The sequence below is a fragment of the Temnothorax longispinosus genome, chromosome 9 (genome assembly GCF_030848805.1).
Source record: "Temnothorax longispinosus isolate EJ_2023e chromosome 9, Tlon_JGU_v1, whole genome shotgun sequence".
Lineage (NCBI taxonomy): Eukaryota > Metazoa > Arthropoda > Insecta > Hymenoptera > Formicidae > Temnothorax > Temnothorax longispinosus.
The window spans coordinates 5,037,684-5,055,860 of record NC_092366.1 but is presented as its reverse complement, the minus strand read 5'-3'; the positions used below and the strand labels follow the sequence as shown (position 1 = coordinate 5,055,860).

The 18,177-nt window shown below is 38.9% G+C and overlaps 3 protein-coding genes across 6 annotated transcripts; all 3 read left to right on the top strand.

Moving 5' to 3' along the window:
• Nucleotides 1-17: 17 nt before the first annotated feature.
• On the top strand, nt 18-2,568 carry LOC139819601 (integrator complex subunit 13-like). The gene is made up of 8 exons (XM_071789081.1): nt 18-233; nt 322-396; nt 555-841; nt 913-1,003; nt 1,188-1,395; nt 1,479-1,858; nt 2,088-2,249; nt 2,435-2,568. The coding sequence occupies exons 1-8, from the start codon at nt 18-20 to the stop codon at nt 2,453-2,455; spliced, it is 1,440 nt and encodes a 479-aa protein (XP_071645182.1). The 3' UTR covers nt 2,456-2,568.
• A 1,241-nt stretch (nt 2,569-3,809) lies between these two features.
• LOC139819597 (NADPH:adrenodoxin oxidoreductase, mitochondrial-like) lies at nt 3,810-11,608 on the top strand. 4 transcript variants are annotated; one of them, XM_071789074.1, is made up of 5 exons: nt 3,810-3,949; nt 4,230-4,571; nt 5,331-6,919; nt 7,234-7,777; nt 8,200-8,403. In XM_071789074.1, exons 3-5 carry the CDS (start codon nt 5,465-5,467, stop codon nt 8,295-8,297), a joined length of 2,097 nt encoding a protein of 698 aa, XP_071645175.1. In that variant the 5' UTR covers nt 3,810-3,949; nt 4,230-4,571; nt 5,331-5,464; the 3' UTR covers nt 8,298-8,403. The 4 variants fall into 4 exon arrangements, with proteins under 4 accessions (XP_071645175.1, XP_071645174.1, XP_071645173.1 ...); XM_071789073.1 differs by having other exon boundaries at nt 3,814-3,949; nt 4,210-4,571; XM_071789075.1 differs by lacking the exons at nt 5,331-6,919; nt 7,234-7,777; nt 8,200-8,403 and adding exons at nt 8,932-9,281; nt 9,405-9,623; nt 10,003-10,218; nt 10,381-11,608 and having other exon boundaries at nt 3,835-4,571.
• Nucleotides 11,609-11,984: 376 nt separating this feature from the next.
• Nucleotides 11,985-17,614, top strand: LOC139819595 (testis-expressed protein 2). The gene is made up of 7 exons (XM_071789068.1): nt 11,985-12,350; nt 12,482-13,640; nt 13,725-14,105; nt 14,247-14,418; nt 14,486-14,970; nt 15,245-15,317; nt 15,431-17,614. The coding sequence occupies exons 1-7, from the start codon at nt 12,302-12,304 to the stop codon at nt 15,758-15,760; spliced, it is 2,649 nt and encodes an 882-aa protein (XP_071645169.1). The 5' UTR covers nt 11,985-12,301; the 3' UTR covers nt 15,761-17,614.
• The last annotated feature ends 563 nt before the right edge of the window (nt 17,615-18,177 follow it).

Sequence of the window (18,177 nt, the reverse complement as noted above, 5' to 3'; positions counted from 1 at the left end):
CGGGCGAGAGGAGTACGATGTATCCCGCGAACCACAAGACTGTATTCGTGCTGGATCACACCCCGTATTTCGGCATCTCCACCGAGTGCCCGCTCGAGTTCGACTTCTTGAAGAGTAGGGGACAGAATCTGATACCGCTGGCACCGGTCTGCAAGTCCCTGTGGACCACCAGCGTCGAGGCCTCGCTGGAGTACTGTCGTATTGTATGGGACCTTTTTCCCACAGGAAAATTGGTACGCAGACCGACTAAGCTACGGTGTTGTTAATAATTGTTAACGTTGTCTCTATTGTCATTACTTATTACTATTTTTTTTTCTTTAGATTAGATTTCTTGTGAGCGATCTTGCAGTTCACGACCTGAACTTATGGAGCACATTGGAGCAGAATTTGAATTATGTAAGTGTCCCCTCTAAACTTTTATATTTCTTTATTTGTTGACTAATGAATATCTAATTAATAAAATGCAAATGTCTACGGTTACTGATATACAAAGCATCTCTGTGCTAGGAGGATGCGTTTAATGAGAGAAATAATGGAAGTGGTTTTACTTGTAGATAATGAACCGCACTGCCATTTTAGGAGTGCCGACAAAGACTTCGGAACCTGGGGAGGACAATTCAGTGATACACGGTCTGCGCGTAGCGATTGAGAATCTGAACGAGTGCTCCGAGATCCAGCACGAGAAAAGAACTTCTCTTAACGAGAATACCAGCAAGCTGATAAACCGGGGCAGGGTAATATGCATCACGAGTGCACGTGACAATAGCAATATGAAGAGCTTGGAGAACATATTTTTAAGTGAACTAGCGCAGAAAAACAAGGATGCGCTAGCCTCCGATCAGTCAGTATTTTTCTCTGTAGATATCTTATTAAATTGTCATGCATTATAATCATTTTTGCTCTAATTTGCAGTTTAATTCCCGTTGATTATTGCCATTTGGTCATACTGAATATATATCCCAACAATATTGAATCTCAAGTCACCAGTCAAGGTCCTCGAGAGGTGAGCCTTTGATGATTAATAATTATTTTAAATTCTGTCTATTTTATTGCTAAATAATTAGGCGTATTTCTCAGTCTTTTATAAGATATCTTTTATATTCTAATTTTAAATAATTTGTAATATTTGTTATAGTAGTGTAAACTGTTCAATTTGCTATACATATTAAATTCATTTTCTTGCACAGGTATCACCATTTCTGACAGTAGAAGTCCACTCGATCAAAGCTTCAGCGCTTCATTCCAAATTATCCCATTTGATTTTGTCTCATTATGATTTGGCCAGTACTACAGTAACGGGTATACCTATGAAAGAGGAGCAGAACGTAAGCTCGTCTGCCAATTACGATGTGGAGATATTTCATTCTTCTGCCGTGCACACTGCGATCTTGAAAGGTTTCAGTTAACAAAATTTATTTTCCAACAGTCTTTAAATTCAGATACTTTAGATACCATAAAGTTTCGTTGGCTGGTTGCAGGTAATCCGCAAGACTCGGCATTGATAAAGACATTTAGGCGTTTCGAAGAAGGATCCGAATACGAGACGGTCACGTTGAAGTGGTGCACGCCGCGCGGCTGTAGCGCGTCAGAGATCCAGAACTGCACGGCGATGCATCGAATTACCCCAGTGGACGTCAATAGCAAACCGTCTTCTTGTCTGATTAACTTTCTATTGAATGGTAGATCAGTAATGCTGGAAATGGCCAGGAAAGCTGGTGGGAAGATCATTTCCCATCTATTAACAGCGCACGGTGGCGAGATTTTCATTCATACGCTATCTACTGCCCGCAGTGTGCTCGAGGATCCACCTTCCATTAGTGAAGGATGCGGTGGACGTGTTACGGATTATAGAATAACGGTAGAATGCTTGTAACTAATATTTAGTAATTGCAGATTACATATTTAATTAATTCTGTTCACATTAATATTAATTCTGTCATTTTTTGTTATTTTATTATCTTAATCTTGTGTTAAAAATTCGATATTCAATGTTAATTTCATTTTTGGTAGATGCTCATATTTTTTTGTTATAAATGAAATTTGACTTGCGATACATTTATCTTGATTCGTTAATCTTTTTGTCGCAGGATTTCGGCATCCTCATGCGAAATAACATACTGGTACCGCTAAAACGTACTTCCAATTCAGGTGCTGATGGTGTAGTAGAAAAGATGAGATCAAGACTGGAACGTCACACTAAATATTGGCCCATGACTATCTCCAGCACTCTCATGTTTAATTTAAAACAGGTTTGTATATTGAAGAAATGTATCATGTTTTTAAAAAAGGATTTTGAAAAAGTTATTTTTCTTTTTACTGCATATATAATTAGTTATTAGAATTGTAGCTTATAAATATAATTAATAAACTTTAATTTATTTTACTTAAATTTTGGAATGTTCTGACTAAATATTAATTTCTCTTAATAATATAGAGATTTAAAATTATTTTATAATCTATATAAATTTAGAACATCACAATGTAGAATTCCAAAGACCTCGTTATTACTAAGTATTAAATTTTTGAATTCTAGAGAAAAATATTGACACTGAGCATTCTTAAATTTTTTATATAGGTGATAGATCCACTTCCAGAATTAATGGTAAAGGAGGAGCTCACCACAGAAGAGGTGCTTCAGTGCAAGCAAATAATTTTTAATGTGGTTGGGCTAGAGGCTAAACACGAGACTTTGCCTCTGCCAAGCATTGCCGGAGGTCGCAGCGGGAAAGGCGGAGTACGCAGAGAAGAACATTACCGTTTGCTGTGGGATGAGATAGAAACGTTTCTTAAGAATCACGCGAATAATTCGGCCGCACATACTGAAGTCCTTAATTGTTTACTGGAGATCAGGAATAAAGACGAAAAGGACAAAGTGGAACTCGATCAGGCTCTGCGGGAGTTGGATAGGTAATTAAAAAATTAAATCACAGTTTATAAGTAAATTACAGTTTATTTATTTTAAACTAAATTGAAATTTTTGAATTGCTACAATGGCTTTTATGTTCTTTCGTATTTTTAATTTTTTGCTATGTCTTCATTCTTATCTGGAGTCTATCGCAATATAAATATTAATTTTACCTGCACTTTATAATACATTTTAAAGGGTAGAAATAAAAAAGAATAGTCAGATATTCAGATGTACAGAACGTATTATAATGAACGTTATTTTAACGAATTATATAATATTATGAAAATCAAGATATTAACTTACATTTTATTATTGCAGTTTTATTTATTTAAACAAAGCTTTATATAAGTTCCTGTTATAAATTAATTTGTAAGTGAGTAAGATTTAAACCGATAAGAATTTGTTTGTATTTAATAATTCTATTTAAGAATAATAGACTAAAAAATTGAGAACATTAAGTAGAGATCTAATCTAAAATATAACTAAAGTTATAAGTGTCTGTAGAGAGTTTCGAAATACAAATATATCGAGATATTCTCAAGAAATTTAAAAATTCAGAGATTCGGGAGTGTAAAAAATTGACGATCTAAACCTTGATCTTTTATAGCTTTGGTAAGGAAGACGGAACCGCCAGGGTCAGCATGATCCGAGCAACGACGGACTCGCCGATGTCGACACCGGCAAGTGTGTCGATACCTCTGACCAAACAGCTACACAAAAGCAACATTGCCGCGTCGAAGAGCCTCCTGGACATCTGGTCGCAGCGCAGCGCTACAAATGACAGAAAACCAGATTTCCATGGTAGAATCAATAGCGACGGTCTAGACCTTCGTCTTAAAGCGATGCTGTATCCCAATTTGAAGGACGTTGGAAGGGAACCCAGAGAGACCGTCCTAGAAGGCTAATGGATAAAAGAGACGGGGTGCATCGTGTGGGGACGCCATATGTGACAATGTGATATTAATCACATTAGATATATTAATAAATTGATTCAACGACATTATTCGTGACTACATAGTGTTTGACAAGTTATAATTAATAGTAAGAAATGCATTTTAAGAAAGTCATAAGTTTCAAGATTGCATTATTTAATATAGAGAAATAGTCTGCGAAAGTAATTGCATTCTTTGTTAGCCAAAATATTTTCTCATCTTTTGACCGTCTTTTTATGCAATCTCAAATAATGCAAATAAATTAATCACTCAGAAACTTATGACTTAAAATTAAAATATTTATATTATGTTCTTAGATTTGAATATAGCGCTAGCTTTTTCACCTCTTGTCACGTGATCTATTTTTAGTTTGCCATTTCCGGATCTAGATCATGGCGGCGCTGACGCTGACACAATTCTTTCGAAAGTGCCGAGTGCGTGATGTGGACATTGTGGACTTTGTATTTGGCAAACAGAGCGAAAACACGCGAGAAGACGAATGACACGAATAAAAACAGATAAAAATGGAATGACGTGAAGAAAAACAATTATTGTGAAGGACGGCAGGGATGGGAAGGGATCCAGTGTCCTTCGTTCGTCTTATTTGATTCGTTAACATTGCCGATTGTTGTAAATCGTCGGCAAAACGCGACGAAATTGTAACTGTAACGAGAAAAGACGACGGCCGGTGCGAAACGAGCGGCGACGCGAGTTGACACTGTAATAAGAGGGTGAGTTATGACTTTATGACTTTCTTTTCTTTTGCTATTGTCGCGGAGTCGCGACAAGCGACAGTGCCGGCGCGCACTTTGCGGAACTAACCTCAAAATCGGCCAGTTGGAGTAACAATCAGAAAAGAACCGCCATATGAAACGTCCACGTATATGTGCGTGTTCCAGCAGCAAGTTTCTCCGAGAATTTCCGACAATTCCGACGAGACTTTGTCAGTTGTTCTCTTTGTCGACTCATCATTAATTGTATTTATCACGTGTACTATTTTCTATTACTTTCGATCTTGCGCGAGATCCGCAAGATCTTTGAGGCGCATTTCTCTGCGCTCTTACCGTTCGAGACACGTATTTTTAGATTCCGAATGGAGCAGGTAGAAGAACGGAGGGGACAAAATGTAGAAAAATGCGGATAAAACGAGCTTATACTTTTATTTTGTTTTAAGAATTAAAGGGGCAAGGGATACAGAACTAACAATAAGAACAATGCACTTTAAATGTACTTGTCGTAATGCTTATACTAACACATATCCTATCATTAATTCTATTGTTATGTTATATTATAAATTTATTTTTATCCCAGCTTTGTAGAGCCTGTGTTTCATTACTTTGCACGATTCTATCATATACATTTTATCCCTGTGCGAGTCAGTTTCACATAAAATGTCGTCTTAACAAAGACACGCTCTTTGTGTAGTAAGATATACAATATGTAACAAGATGGTGTGATGTATCTTGACGCGGGACAACCGTAACTTTCAGGCGAGATACGAGCTAAAGGCAAGGACTATGACTAGCAGGAAGAATACTGAATGAATTGTAAGAATTGATGCTGCGTGTGAAGAAAAAAGTAATTTGCAGTCCTGGAGGTGTTTTGAATTGTTTTACGCAACACGATGGAGAAGAAGGAGAAGAATTTTTCTCCAAAACAGCCGGAGACATTGCGATACAGGTACGGTGAGAGTACCGATCTGTCGTCTAGCATGCCAATACTATTTGAAAGGCACTTTGCGATCTCGGACGTGCAACGAGACGCGCAGACGTTACCCGAGCCGGGGTCTATGTTTGCGGAACCGCCGTGGCAGTTGGACCAATTGCAGAGGATGAAGAGAGTTCTGAACGAGGTGAAGAGCCGCCTGAATAACTTCAATCTCGTCAAATGGCAGCAGCACACGAGCCGGATGAACGAAGCGGGCGACATCGTGCGCGCGGTGAAGGAGAGAACACAGGGGGAACTTGTGACTCAAGCGTGGTGCAAGTTCTACGAGATCGCCAGCAACTATTCTCTGGTGCCGCTGAACGAGATCTGCCGCGACGACGGTAAGAACTTCAGGTCCGTGCACGTTTGCGAGGCGCCGGGCGCGTTTGTGACCGCTTTGAACCATTGGCTGAAGACGAACGCGCCTGATGTACGGTGGGACTGGCTGGCTACCACCTTGAACCCCTACTGCGAGGGAAATTCGTACGACAGTATGGTCGCGGACGATAGGTTTATCAGGCATACTCTGAGGCATTGGTGCTTCGGCGACGACAACACGGGCGATATCATGGACCTGAGAAACTTGGACGCTCTGGTGGAGAAGTCCGAGTCCGCCGCCGACGGAGGACGGATTCTGTTGGTCACCGCGGACGGCAGTGTGGACTGCACGGACGTGCCTGGAGAGCAGGAGAGCGCCGTGGCGCAATTGCACCTGTGCGAGACAGTGGCCTGCATGCACCTCCTGCAGAAAGGCGGTAACTTTCTGCTGAAGCTCTTTACTCTATTCGAGCACCAATCCGTGTGCTTGATGTATCTGTTATCTTGCGCCTTTCATCAAGTTAGCGTGACGAAGCCAGCTAGCAGCAAGGGAGGAAACTCGGAAATGTATGTCGTCTGCATGAATTTCAAGGGCAGGGATTACGTAGCGTCGTATTTGCCTATACTCAGGCATCATTATGGCAACGTGCCGCCCGCGAATGCGATGTTCGGCCTGCGGGATATTCCGGACGATTTTTTACGGAGGATCGAGCAGTGCAGCGAATTCTTCAAGTACCATCAATGCCGGGTCATAATGGATAACATAAAGACGTTTCGCTCGAGGGAGAATTATTCCGGCGCAGCACGATTTGTCAGGGGACTCATCAGTTTCAAATATCTCGAAGACTGCAAATTAAAAAAAATAGATCCTGCGAACGAGATAGTCGGCCGGGAGATAATCGAGAGGAACAACAATCAATTTATGAATAAAAAATTGCACGTCGATTCCTACAACGAGCGTTGCAAGAGGCAAAACTTAGGGCCGCAAGAGCGTTTGTTGCAGATATGGGACAATGCGAAAGAGATCGAAGAGCCGTCAGAAAAATTCTACGTTGTAAGCAAATTTTTCAATTACGTTCCTAAAATGACAATGTCAGTCTTTATAAATTAAAAAGCATATATATTAGTTGTGGTAACTTTTACCACAACTTAAAGAAGTTGCATTTTTCATAAAATAATCATGAAAAAATTGAGATCGAGAAGCTAAAGAAACAAAATATTTTAATTTTATAATATTTAACAAATTACTGCAAAGTAATTTGTTCATAGAAACTTATAAATTACTGCAGTTTAAACAATGAATTTTTTACTGTACCTGAGAAAAGATCAAGTGGATACATTTACAACGTGATAATTTTACTTTTATAGTGGCACCTACAGGCATTACCGGAAGCTTTAGAGATACAAACAGGAAAGTTGTTTAACAAAGTACGCAGTTCGCGCTTTTGCGACTTGCAAATTCTGCAAATGTTAATCAAAATTGACAACGTAATGCAAGATATGCGCACCACCGTCTGCTTTCCACCGGCAGAAATTACGAGAGAGTTCGCACAGCAGATCGATCGGAATCACGAGATACTGAGCTTCCAATTCGTTCAGGATTACGACAGTCATCGGACAATTGCCGAAATTTACGATCGATTAGAGAAGCTCCAATCCGAGCAAACACTCATTCTTGTCGGTTACCCTTTGCTAACGCAGTTAAATATTGGTCTCCTGTATCTCTTGGGAAATACCTTTAACAAGATTATCGTAGAAGTTCATGATAACGAAGGCTATCGTCTTAAATTGGAGACTTATCGGCGCAATGAGAAAGCACTGAATTGTTTACGTGAAATTTTGACAGCGTCGCATAACGCGCGCCAAGAAAATAAGGCAATTTGGTCGATAATGCCTATGAAAGTTTTATATGGTAAGATTCATGGACGCATAAATGAAAAGACGTTGATTTTATCCATTTTGATAACGTATTTCATACAAATATATACTCGTTAAGTTAATATATCCTCGTTTTATACAAGGTATTTAGTAATAGGCACATTTTAGTGAACAAAACAATATTTTTTGTTAAAAGTTAAATGATTTTTTCTTCTTTATTTGATATACAATTATTTCTAGAAGATTGATATACATGTGTTGGGGGGGGGGGGGCCTTAATTAATTTAGTCACAGTCCTCTGTTGAGACTTTCAGTATCTATAACTCCGTAATGATTAAATGTTTCGTCGACGGAAAACCATATCGGTCTTGAACAAAGAATATTGTCACTCGCATAAAAAAAATGCACCTATTGCCCTACGCTTGGTAGACCTTTGACGACGCATTTTCTTTCTAGAATGCGACCAGTTTCCTGCGATGATGCTACTTAATCATCTGATGATCAAACTATACGTTCGTCACGTTATCAATACGATAGGCGATAAAAATCTATAACAATGTGGGAATTATATACTTGATATATGATGATTGTATATAAAATTATAAATAATTATACGTGTATATATATATAAAATTATAATTGTGGATTGTGAATGATTAATGGGAATATGTAAAAAAAAATATTGTCCTCTAAGTACACTTAATCAATTGTGGATAATATATATTTGTGAATAAATAAATATATATATATATATATATATATATATATATATATATATATATATATATATATATATATGAACACAGAGCTTTGTAAAATACGCATTGTGAAAAAGTCATAAATAGGAAATAGACTGCATGCATGAGAAGATAGAACGAAAATGGTAATATATGTTTGTGTATAATTATTAGAGATTATAAGAATTCGTTCACAGAAAAAGAGAATCGTATATCTTACTTTTTTAAATATAATTTCAATTTCTCTGTTCTTTGTGAATCAAAGTGAAGAAACACTGTCTACCGAAATTCTATATTGTTATTTTATTTAAAAAACGAAATTCGTTAATTTTGCTTCCGTTTGTCGTAATGATTCAACTCTGCTTTCTTTTGATTCTTGTTTTCCGCGATAATTTTGAGCGGTGATAACTTAATTGTACGGTAAATAACACGGACTAACAAATATTTTCAGATCCAAGGCATTTGTGGGACGTGCTTGTTTTATAAGAGGGATGAACACTATTTTGGAATCATATTTAATACATAGAACAGTGATTCTGCCTTCCTAAGAAAAGGACGTATACCACGGGTTATTCATGGGACTAACAAAACAGTGCGGTGCAAAGGCCCAACGACTGTTTTGACACGTATCAAAACAGTGTAAAACCCAGCGTCACGCTTTAGACATCGCCGCACACAAAAATGAGATTCAACATTCTCAAGAGTTGCACCCGTTCGCTGTGTACCGTACAACGCACGCATCAGGTATGCATTGTCGGTGCAGGTCCAGCGGGCTTTTATGCAGCTCAACGATTGCTGAAGGTAATAACAATAGATGAATTATGTTATAATTAAGGATAGCGTTAGTTTTATTAATTCCTCTGTACGTAATGTATATTCTGTTATGTTATAAGTCAATATAAGCAATTTGTATATATGTAACAGGATTCAAGCACCGTGAAAATTGATATACTGGACAAACTACCCATTCCCTTTGGTCTGATACGCTACGGAGTTGCCCCGGATCATCCGGAAGTGAAGAACGTCCTTAATACGTTTCATAAAATCGCGACTAATCCACGTGTTGAATTCATAGGCAATGTTAAAGTTGGCACGGACGTTACTATTAAAGATCTGCGAGAGAACTATGACGCTGTATTGCTGGTACATATCTGGTATTTCATTTCTTTAATTCGTAACTTTATGAGATCTAAGTTGCTTTAATTATGATTTATATTAAATTATACATTATTTTAATTATTATAATAATATAAAAGGAGATAAGGATTGATTTTTATAATCGTCAATAAAAAATATTCAAATACTTCGAACATATTAAAAATATCGAGATTATAAATTTCTGGCAACTATATTTTACCTTTATATATTCTTTATTTATTGCTTTTAATTAAATAAGTATTGTCATGATTAGTTTTTTAATGAGCAACAAGTAATCATTCATCATTTCTAATTGTTTATTCCAATTGGCGTATGATAAATCTTTGTTTAATTATGAATCATTTCTTTACTTTTTTTATTCCAGGCTTATGGCGCTCAATTTGATCGATTGCTCAATGTACCCGGTGAAAATTTAAACAATGTGATATCGGCCCGAAATTTTGTTGGTTGGTACAATGGAACGCCAGAAGATAAAAACCTGAAGATTAATTTGGATGTAGAGGAAGCAGTTATCATAGGCCAAGGCAACGTTGCCATAGACGTCGCGAGGATTCTTTTGACGCCGGTTGACAAGCTAAAGGTAGTACCCGATCTCTAACTTTTATTTTAAATTAGAAATTTTCTATCAGTAATATGGACGACGATGCTAAATAACACTAAAAGAGTTTGAAAGATTTGGATTATATGATTTTAAAAATATTTTTTAATTTTGTCAATTGAGAAATCTCTCTTTTTACCTCAGGGTACCGACATCACGTCGTACGCCTTGGAAGCCTTATGTCGTAGTAAAGTGCGAAGAGTCTCCATGGTCGGGCGAAGAGGACCTTTGCAGGCCGCATTCACGACCGCGGAACTGCGCGAGATTCTCAAGCTGGAGGGCTGCAAAACTGTCTGGCGAGAGCAAGACTTCGAAAACGTACGGACGATTGTTCCGACCTTAGAGAGAGCCCGGAAACGACAAGCGGAGCTCATACTGAAGTCTTTAGAAGAATCCAAGCGCGACTCGGCGCACGCTAAAGAGCTGCATCCAATCTTCCTGCGCAGTCCCGTCGAGTTTCACGGCGACAGCGAATTGGAGAGCATCCGATTTGCCGTAAATCGTTTGCGAGGAGAGACGATACGAGATCAGGTAGCCGAGATGACCGACGAATTCGAGGTGATCCCATGCGGTCTGGGTCTGCGCAGCATCGGTTACAAGGCCGTCGAAATAGATAGCTCAATACCATTTAATTCCGCGAAGGGATGCGTGGAGAACGTTGATGGTAAGGTCGAAGGAAACCTGTACGCCGCAGGATGGGCAGCGACTGGTCCAACTGGCGTCCTCCTGGCGACCATGACAAACGCGTTCCAAGTCGCTAGACTGATACACAACGAATTGACGTCCTCGAACACGACGGGGATGAGCCGGCGGGGCTGGACCGCTCTGAGAGACATCCCAACGATGAAAGAGGTCCAAACTGTGTCCTACGAAGACTGGCAGAAGATTGATCGCGTTGAACAAGAGCGCGGCAAGCAGCGGGAGAAAGTGCGGGAGAAGATAGTCGACGTGGAGGAAATGCTGCAAATCGCTGGAAATTGAGATTGGAAGGATATTTAAAGAATATATGAAAAATTCAAACATTATACATAGATGACGGACTGATCTAATCGGTCCAATCTATTTTTTTCTTTTTTTTTTTTACTTTAAAATCCAATTTGGAAATTGATTTTTTTCGAGTTCTGTTTTAACAAACTTGTTTAAACCATTGCGCCTAACTCTCCAATCTCTTCAATTAATGACTAAGGCTGTGGGTTGCTGCAAATGTTTGTAATAAATAACGAAATATATTTTTTTATGGTGGCTTTTTGTTATACTTTTACAGTAGTGGTACAGATCAGATTATATCTGATCAGAGAAGTTCCAGTGTATAAATAATTGATAGAGCGTATTTTATAAATAAATATAAATACCATAAATATTAATATAAGTACACGTTTTTTTTAATACTAGTTTATCCTTGTATTATCAGACTAAGTACTAAATTGAGTAAAGGTCCAGCACTTCGATAATGAAGACCAGAGATATATCGGCACGTGTTTATTCTTAACATAGTCTCTAAACTTGTTTATATACTACTAGACTGTAATATTTATATTTATATTCTTCAACATTTATATAATTTTATATATTCTCTCATTTTTCTCGTTTTTCACTGCATTATAAACAACTCACCTTTATTTTCAAATTTAAATTAATTTGATGCAAAAATGGAAGAGCAAGTGAGAGAGACTGCCTTATTTCGCGCACGCGCACTTCATTTCGACCAACACCATCAAATGCATCAAAGACGCCGACGGAAGAGCTGCGTATGCGTACATTTGTGGCTGCAGCGCGAAGCGCGAGAGAGAGCGTCGAGTCCTTGGAAGGTATCAGATGTGTCGAGTGGTCGGAGCGACGTGATTGTTAATTATCATTATTATTAGTCGCCGGAAGAACGACGGTGACCGATGCACCGTGACGCAGGCTCAATCGTTTAGGATGACACCGCTACTTTGGATGATCTTCTCGTGAATAAAACGTTCGAGATCCTGGTGTTGGCTCTCCCGATCGCGGAGCACCGATGCCGATGTCGTTGTCGATAAGCTCCTGATACGACGACCGCTGTTGCTCCGGGCGAGTAGCGATGGCTAGCAAATACAGCCCGGGCAAGATCACTCTGGGGATGTTAAAAGGTGAGTTTTAGCGAAGCACCTATACCTGTCTCGAACAATTGCGTATTGATGACGTACACAAGTTCCAAAAATTTCGAGTGTCGAACAAGTGTTTCGACTGGCTCTTATTATATATTTTTTTCCTGCCGCAGGCAAACCGATCACCACATCGGTACCGGTGATCCACTACCGGGCCAATGACGACGAGCTGGAGGAGCTCTATCCGAGCTCCTCCGACGACGAGAGGCGTCTCACCCCGGAGTCCGACAAGAGGATACCGTCGAGCCCCTCCAAGAGCAGCGAGAATGGCCAAGGGCTGGAGAACGACGATAACGCGTCCGAGGGTACCCCGCCGTCCTCGGATCCGTGGAAAGTGCTGTCCGAGATCAAGGGGAAGATCACGAAGACGTTCGAGGAGAAGATCTCCGAGATGAAGAGCGACAGAAAGAAGAAGAAGAAGAGGAGGCATAACAAGGAGCGTAATTCCAGCGTCAGCGACTCGGAGGATCTGGGAGATGTCACGCCGACCGATGAGAACGTCAACGACAAGCAGGAGAAAGATTTCGCTCGCGGTAAGGGCAACGCCGCGAGATTCGTGGGCTTCTCGCAGGTGAGAACTGGCCTGAAGACGAAGAATTCTCTGGACGACAGCGTGGAGAGCGGTGTGGAGGCCGCCGAGTTTTCCGACCTCGTTCCCGAGCCGTTCCCCTTCGAGTCGCGGGACGATTTTCGCGTCGAGGACAAGGAGAACGACGCCAGTGGATACGTACATACGAAAGAAGTGACATTCGGCGCGTTGCTCTCTCGCATGAAGGATCATGTCTTTCAACAGTTGACGAAGCAGTTAGCTGCGCTGTTGGTTCTTGTGCTCTCTTTCTACTTCCTCATTCCATTGCCCGCCCACTTGGTGGGCTTCTCCGTAGGAGTCTTCGTCACAGTAGTGGTGTACAAGCTAGTGCAGAGGATCCGGGAAATTCTGGCGACGCCGTTAGATAAGAAACCCGTACCTGTAGTAGTTCCAGTATTAGAGATACCGGCGGCGGAGGAGCACGCAGTCCAAGAGAGATACGAAGGATGGTTGAACGAGCTGCCATACACCTACGATCCTCACAACTATCACGTAGCACGTACGAAGTCGGTTTTCTTCAGTCTAGAAGGCGGAGTGCTGCGTGTTATGGAGACAAGAATGAAAGTACCAAAGAGGGCTGTGTGGGATGAGCCAAAACGAAAATATAAGTTTATCAGAAAACGCGCGTACAATCTTGTCGGTGCAAGAATAGAGCTATTACCAGAAGGACTCACTCGGAGAAGGTGCGCGACTACGTCGTATATAATTATTTCATACTTTTTGTAAAGTGTACACGCGCGTGAAGTAAACATATTTTTTGTACGCAGGAGATGGAGTAAAAAGTATCCAATTTGCGTCACGATGGATCAAGGAGCGTTGGTAGACAGCACGAGTCTGAGCGACTGGACGGACCTCGGAAAAGAGTATCTCGAGGATGAAAAGAAAATTATCCAAATGGAAGGAGTCAGTGAAGAAGTCGAGGAAAGTACCTTGGGCGAGGAAACGAAAAGCGAGGATGAGGATTCCAGATTGGATTATTTCAAGGATAATGAGGAGGACGAGTTTAAGATCGACGAAGATGAAGACGACGACGATCTTTCGCAATCCAAGTCCATCAGGAGTATTTACGAGGACTGCCGCGACAACGAGGAGACTAACAAGTGCAAACTTTATGTGTTCGCACGCGCCGACCGAGAGAAAGAAGACTGGTAACATCTCTTCTAAAATACCTCTCAAATCAGTTTAAATAACAAAGATTTTAATTAAACTTTTTAATTGCTAAAATATAATTTGGAACTTTTTTTTTTTTTTTCCGATTATTAGCGTATCTTAGTGAAGGATTTTTTCAGGTTTCGCAGATTGACATCAGCGGCGTCTCTTTCGAGAAAACGACACTCAATTTGTTCCGTGAATGATTCCTGTGCGAATGGAAACTCCGCGCAGCCAGATGCGGCAGAAACAAAGTCGCCAGAGGCGTCTCCCGAAGTCACTTACAGTACCTATATGAGCAAGTACCTGAACGTAAGCAATGTTGCAATCGAATTAACGCCAGAATCCTTATTATCCTAATCGAGGGATTACTTTTCAGGTGGATCCCGAGGGTTCTCCAAGGGAGAACGATGTCCTTTGGATAAATTGTCTTTTGGGCCGATTGCTATTCGATATGCATAGCTGTCCGGAGACGATCAATCTCATTCAGGACAGAATACAACGTAAACTCTCTAACATAAAGCTTCCGTACTTCATGGAGAGCCTCCTTGTGACGGAAATGGTGATCGGACAGGATGCCCCGATGATTCATAAAATCTCTAAGCCGACGCTCGATGAGCGGGGGCTCTGGTTCGATTTAAACATCACCTATAAGGGTAGCGTGACAATGACTGTAGAGACAAAACTGAATCTAATGAAGCTGACACGTGCGAGCAGCGTTCCCGGTGATATACAGGTTGATGAGAAACCTGTTCCTACCAGATCACCGATATTCGATAGCGATGTAGAAGATAGCCCAGAGACATCCACCGAAGACGAAGATATGGGAAACATCACGTCGAGTGTCGCATCTAAAGAGACCACGTAAGCGCGAATTCTTAATTTAAATCAGCTCCAATTTGTATTGTCCCGCTTTTTGGATCTGTTTAGATCGTATGACTATATTGATATATATTTAATATATCTTATATAAATAAAATTTCCCTTTAACATTAACAAATCTATAAAATATCACAACATGTATGTGTTTTTTATCGGTCAAATAGATTTGTAAAAATTTTCCGTTTTAAAAATATATAAATGTATCATAATGAAATTGCTAATGATAGAATTAATAGGTTTTTTTTGCATATTACAGACCAATACAGTCTTCTGGCAAGAAGTTTCTTAGCATGGTCGACAAGCTGAGAGCCAATAAGTATTTCCGACACGTAAGTGACACGTCTATAATTATATTCAACTAAGCTGTGATGATCTGTCACTATTAATAACTAAGAAAACAAAGAGCTCGCGCTAATTAAACCATCCATCTTCTTCATCGCAGGCTACAGAATTGTCTTACGTACGAAGAGCGATGGAGGGTGTTTCTAACACGGAGATCCGCTTCATGGTCAGCGTATCCGGCATCGAGGGCTGCCTCTTGATGAACATCCCACCGCCACCCTCCGATCGGCTTTGGTACGGTTTCAAGACAGTGCCGAAAATCGCCCTCACTGTGCAACCAACTCTCGGCGAAAGGACTGTCAACATTGTATATGTGAGCAACTGGATTGAGAAGAAGCTGCTCAGGGAATTCGACAAACTAGTCGTTCTACCAAATATGGACGATCTGCTCCTGCCACTCTGCCCAAATTATCCCTTTACCACAACGTAAACGAATCTTGCGCCGGCCAAAACAATCTCCAGCTTTTTTGTCTTTTTTTTTTAAGTATATTTCGTGAATAACGTGTTTAACGTTGTTGCGTGTTGATCAAGAAATGGTATATTTTTCTTCAATATAGCGATTTATCGAAATTCATAGATAGAAACTTGTGAAAAAACTTTTGAAAATAAAACTCAGATAATGATAGATTTAACTGTTTTTACACGATTTTTTAACATCATTAAGTTATTTTTAATATCACGTCGCGAAGAAATTTATCAGTGTAGCATCTACAAAAAAGCGGAGGAATTATTGTGATATATTAATATACGTTACTTTACTTTGATAAAATCCAATGAAAAGATAGGAAGCAGGAGAGACGAAGTTTATTATGAGTGAGCATTATTTTTATTAGAATATGTAAAAAAATGTAGCGAGTGAAAGAGATGTGTGTACAAGGAGACAATTTAATTAATATTAAGTGCAAACCTCGCTGCTTATTTTATTTAGTTACATAATTATAAACATTTTAAAATTGAGTGAAATTGATGCTGCAGAGGAAAAAAAAGATGCGTATCAATGTGATCGTTGAATTAGTCATTTAATATAGGCAGCTGATGAAAAATATTGTTAAATTATTACTAAAGTCGTAGAACGATTTTTTTTTAGTTATAATAAAATTAAATAATCGGTAAATTTGGGCAAATATAATCAGGGCAAAATCATCAAAGTGAAAATATATGTATGAAAATATGAATCAAAAAGCTTTATAGAGCGATTTTATGCTTTCCTTTTGGAAGGTTCGCATTTGCAAGTTAAAAAAGTCATATAAAAATATGAAATTATTTTAAGAAGAAGGTCTTACCTATCCTATTTTACCTTTTTCTGAGCAAAAATTTTGATTTTATTTCTAACTACATCAATCCCCCCTCTCGTTCGAAGCGTTCAGGTCGAAGCTTCTTTGAACGCTGGTCCCAATAGAGTACGAGCCAAATATAAAGCGATTTTCGCGCCTTCATAATTAGAGTTATTATAACCTAATGATTAAATTTATTATAATCTAATAATTAGGTTTGTAAACCAAAAATGTGTAGTTGCAATCGGCAAAATGTGTAAGAGAGCGTGATATGATAATTACGTTTATGAAGAACGGTAGAACAATGATCGTGTATAGATTTCAAAACGCGATCTAAAGTATTAATTTCGCGTATGCGACTGTCGACTCGATAAAACAAAGTTGTGCTATGCCAGTTACTCGGTTTTCAAATAAATATGTGAATTTCATTTCTCCGTAGTTGCAAACCGAGGAACTTATAGTCAATGGCTTTTCAACGAATATAGCAGAAAGATTTACTCTCCTCTGTCTCTGGTCGGCTAAGCGACGTACTCTACTTGTTCAACGACACTAGCAAAAAAAAAGCGAGATGTTCATTAATGTATAATCGAGTATACAGTTTGTATCTACTAGCCAGCTTGATCTGTGAGCTGTGTTATTTTGTTTGATACTATACAAATATATATACGTGAGCGTTCGTGTATTTGCGTGTCTCAGGGAGATTATATATAGATTAAATTCTGGTTCCACAGTGTGATTTTGTGTTACGGTAGAGACCCACGATATTTTTAAATACACGGAATGTGTGTACAACCCTTTTATATCAAAACGTAAGACAAATTATATTACAAAGGCCAATTCTCATACGTTTAAAACTAATTGTGATAAAGCAAATATATTTTGTAAAGATATTTTTCAAACGACGTTCTGTTTAAGACTCACACCGTTGTCGAACTCGCATGGTTCCAGAATTAAATCACAGAGGTATATTAAAAAAGTTTTTGCAAAAATAAATTATTGTACATTATTAACTGTTTCTTTATCTCTCTCTCTTTCTCTCTCCTAGAAATTCTTTTCTGATTAAGTTAAGGAAATCGATATTACGAAATTATGTAAATTGTATTAACGCTCAATTGTATAAGTTATATGACTCTCTGTCGATTCAGATTCGTTATGAACAACTTTTTATTATGTACACAACCCTTTATGTATTAAAAGTACAGAGTATATGGACAGAGAGATGCATAATTTTTCTTCATTTCCAAATATCTTTATTTTTATACAGATATGTTTTATCATACTGATATAAGAACAGTTATTCCAAGCGGTATTGGAATTTATATAAAATACTTTTATTTATTAAATCTATATAAAATTGTCATAATTGTAATCAATATAAACAAAAAATATGTTCAACTCTGCGGCGAGTCGACGTACTCGTCCAATAAAATTCCAATGTACCTAGTAATCACTGCGCACTTTCTCTTGGCAACAGATTCTAACGGAATGTTGCTCCCGTATTAACTTCAAGAACGAAGGTATTCGCAATTAAATTACAGACGAATTGAAGGGATTCAAGCTTCAAGGAAAATAC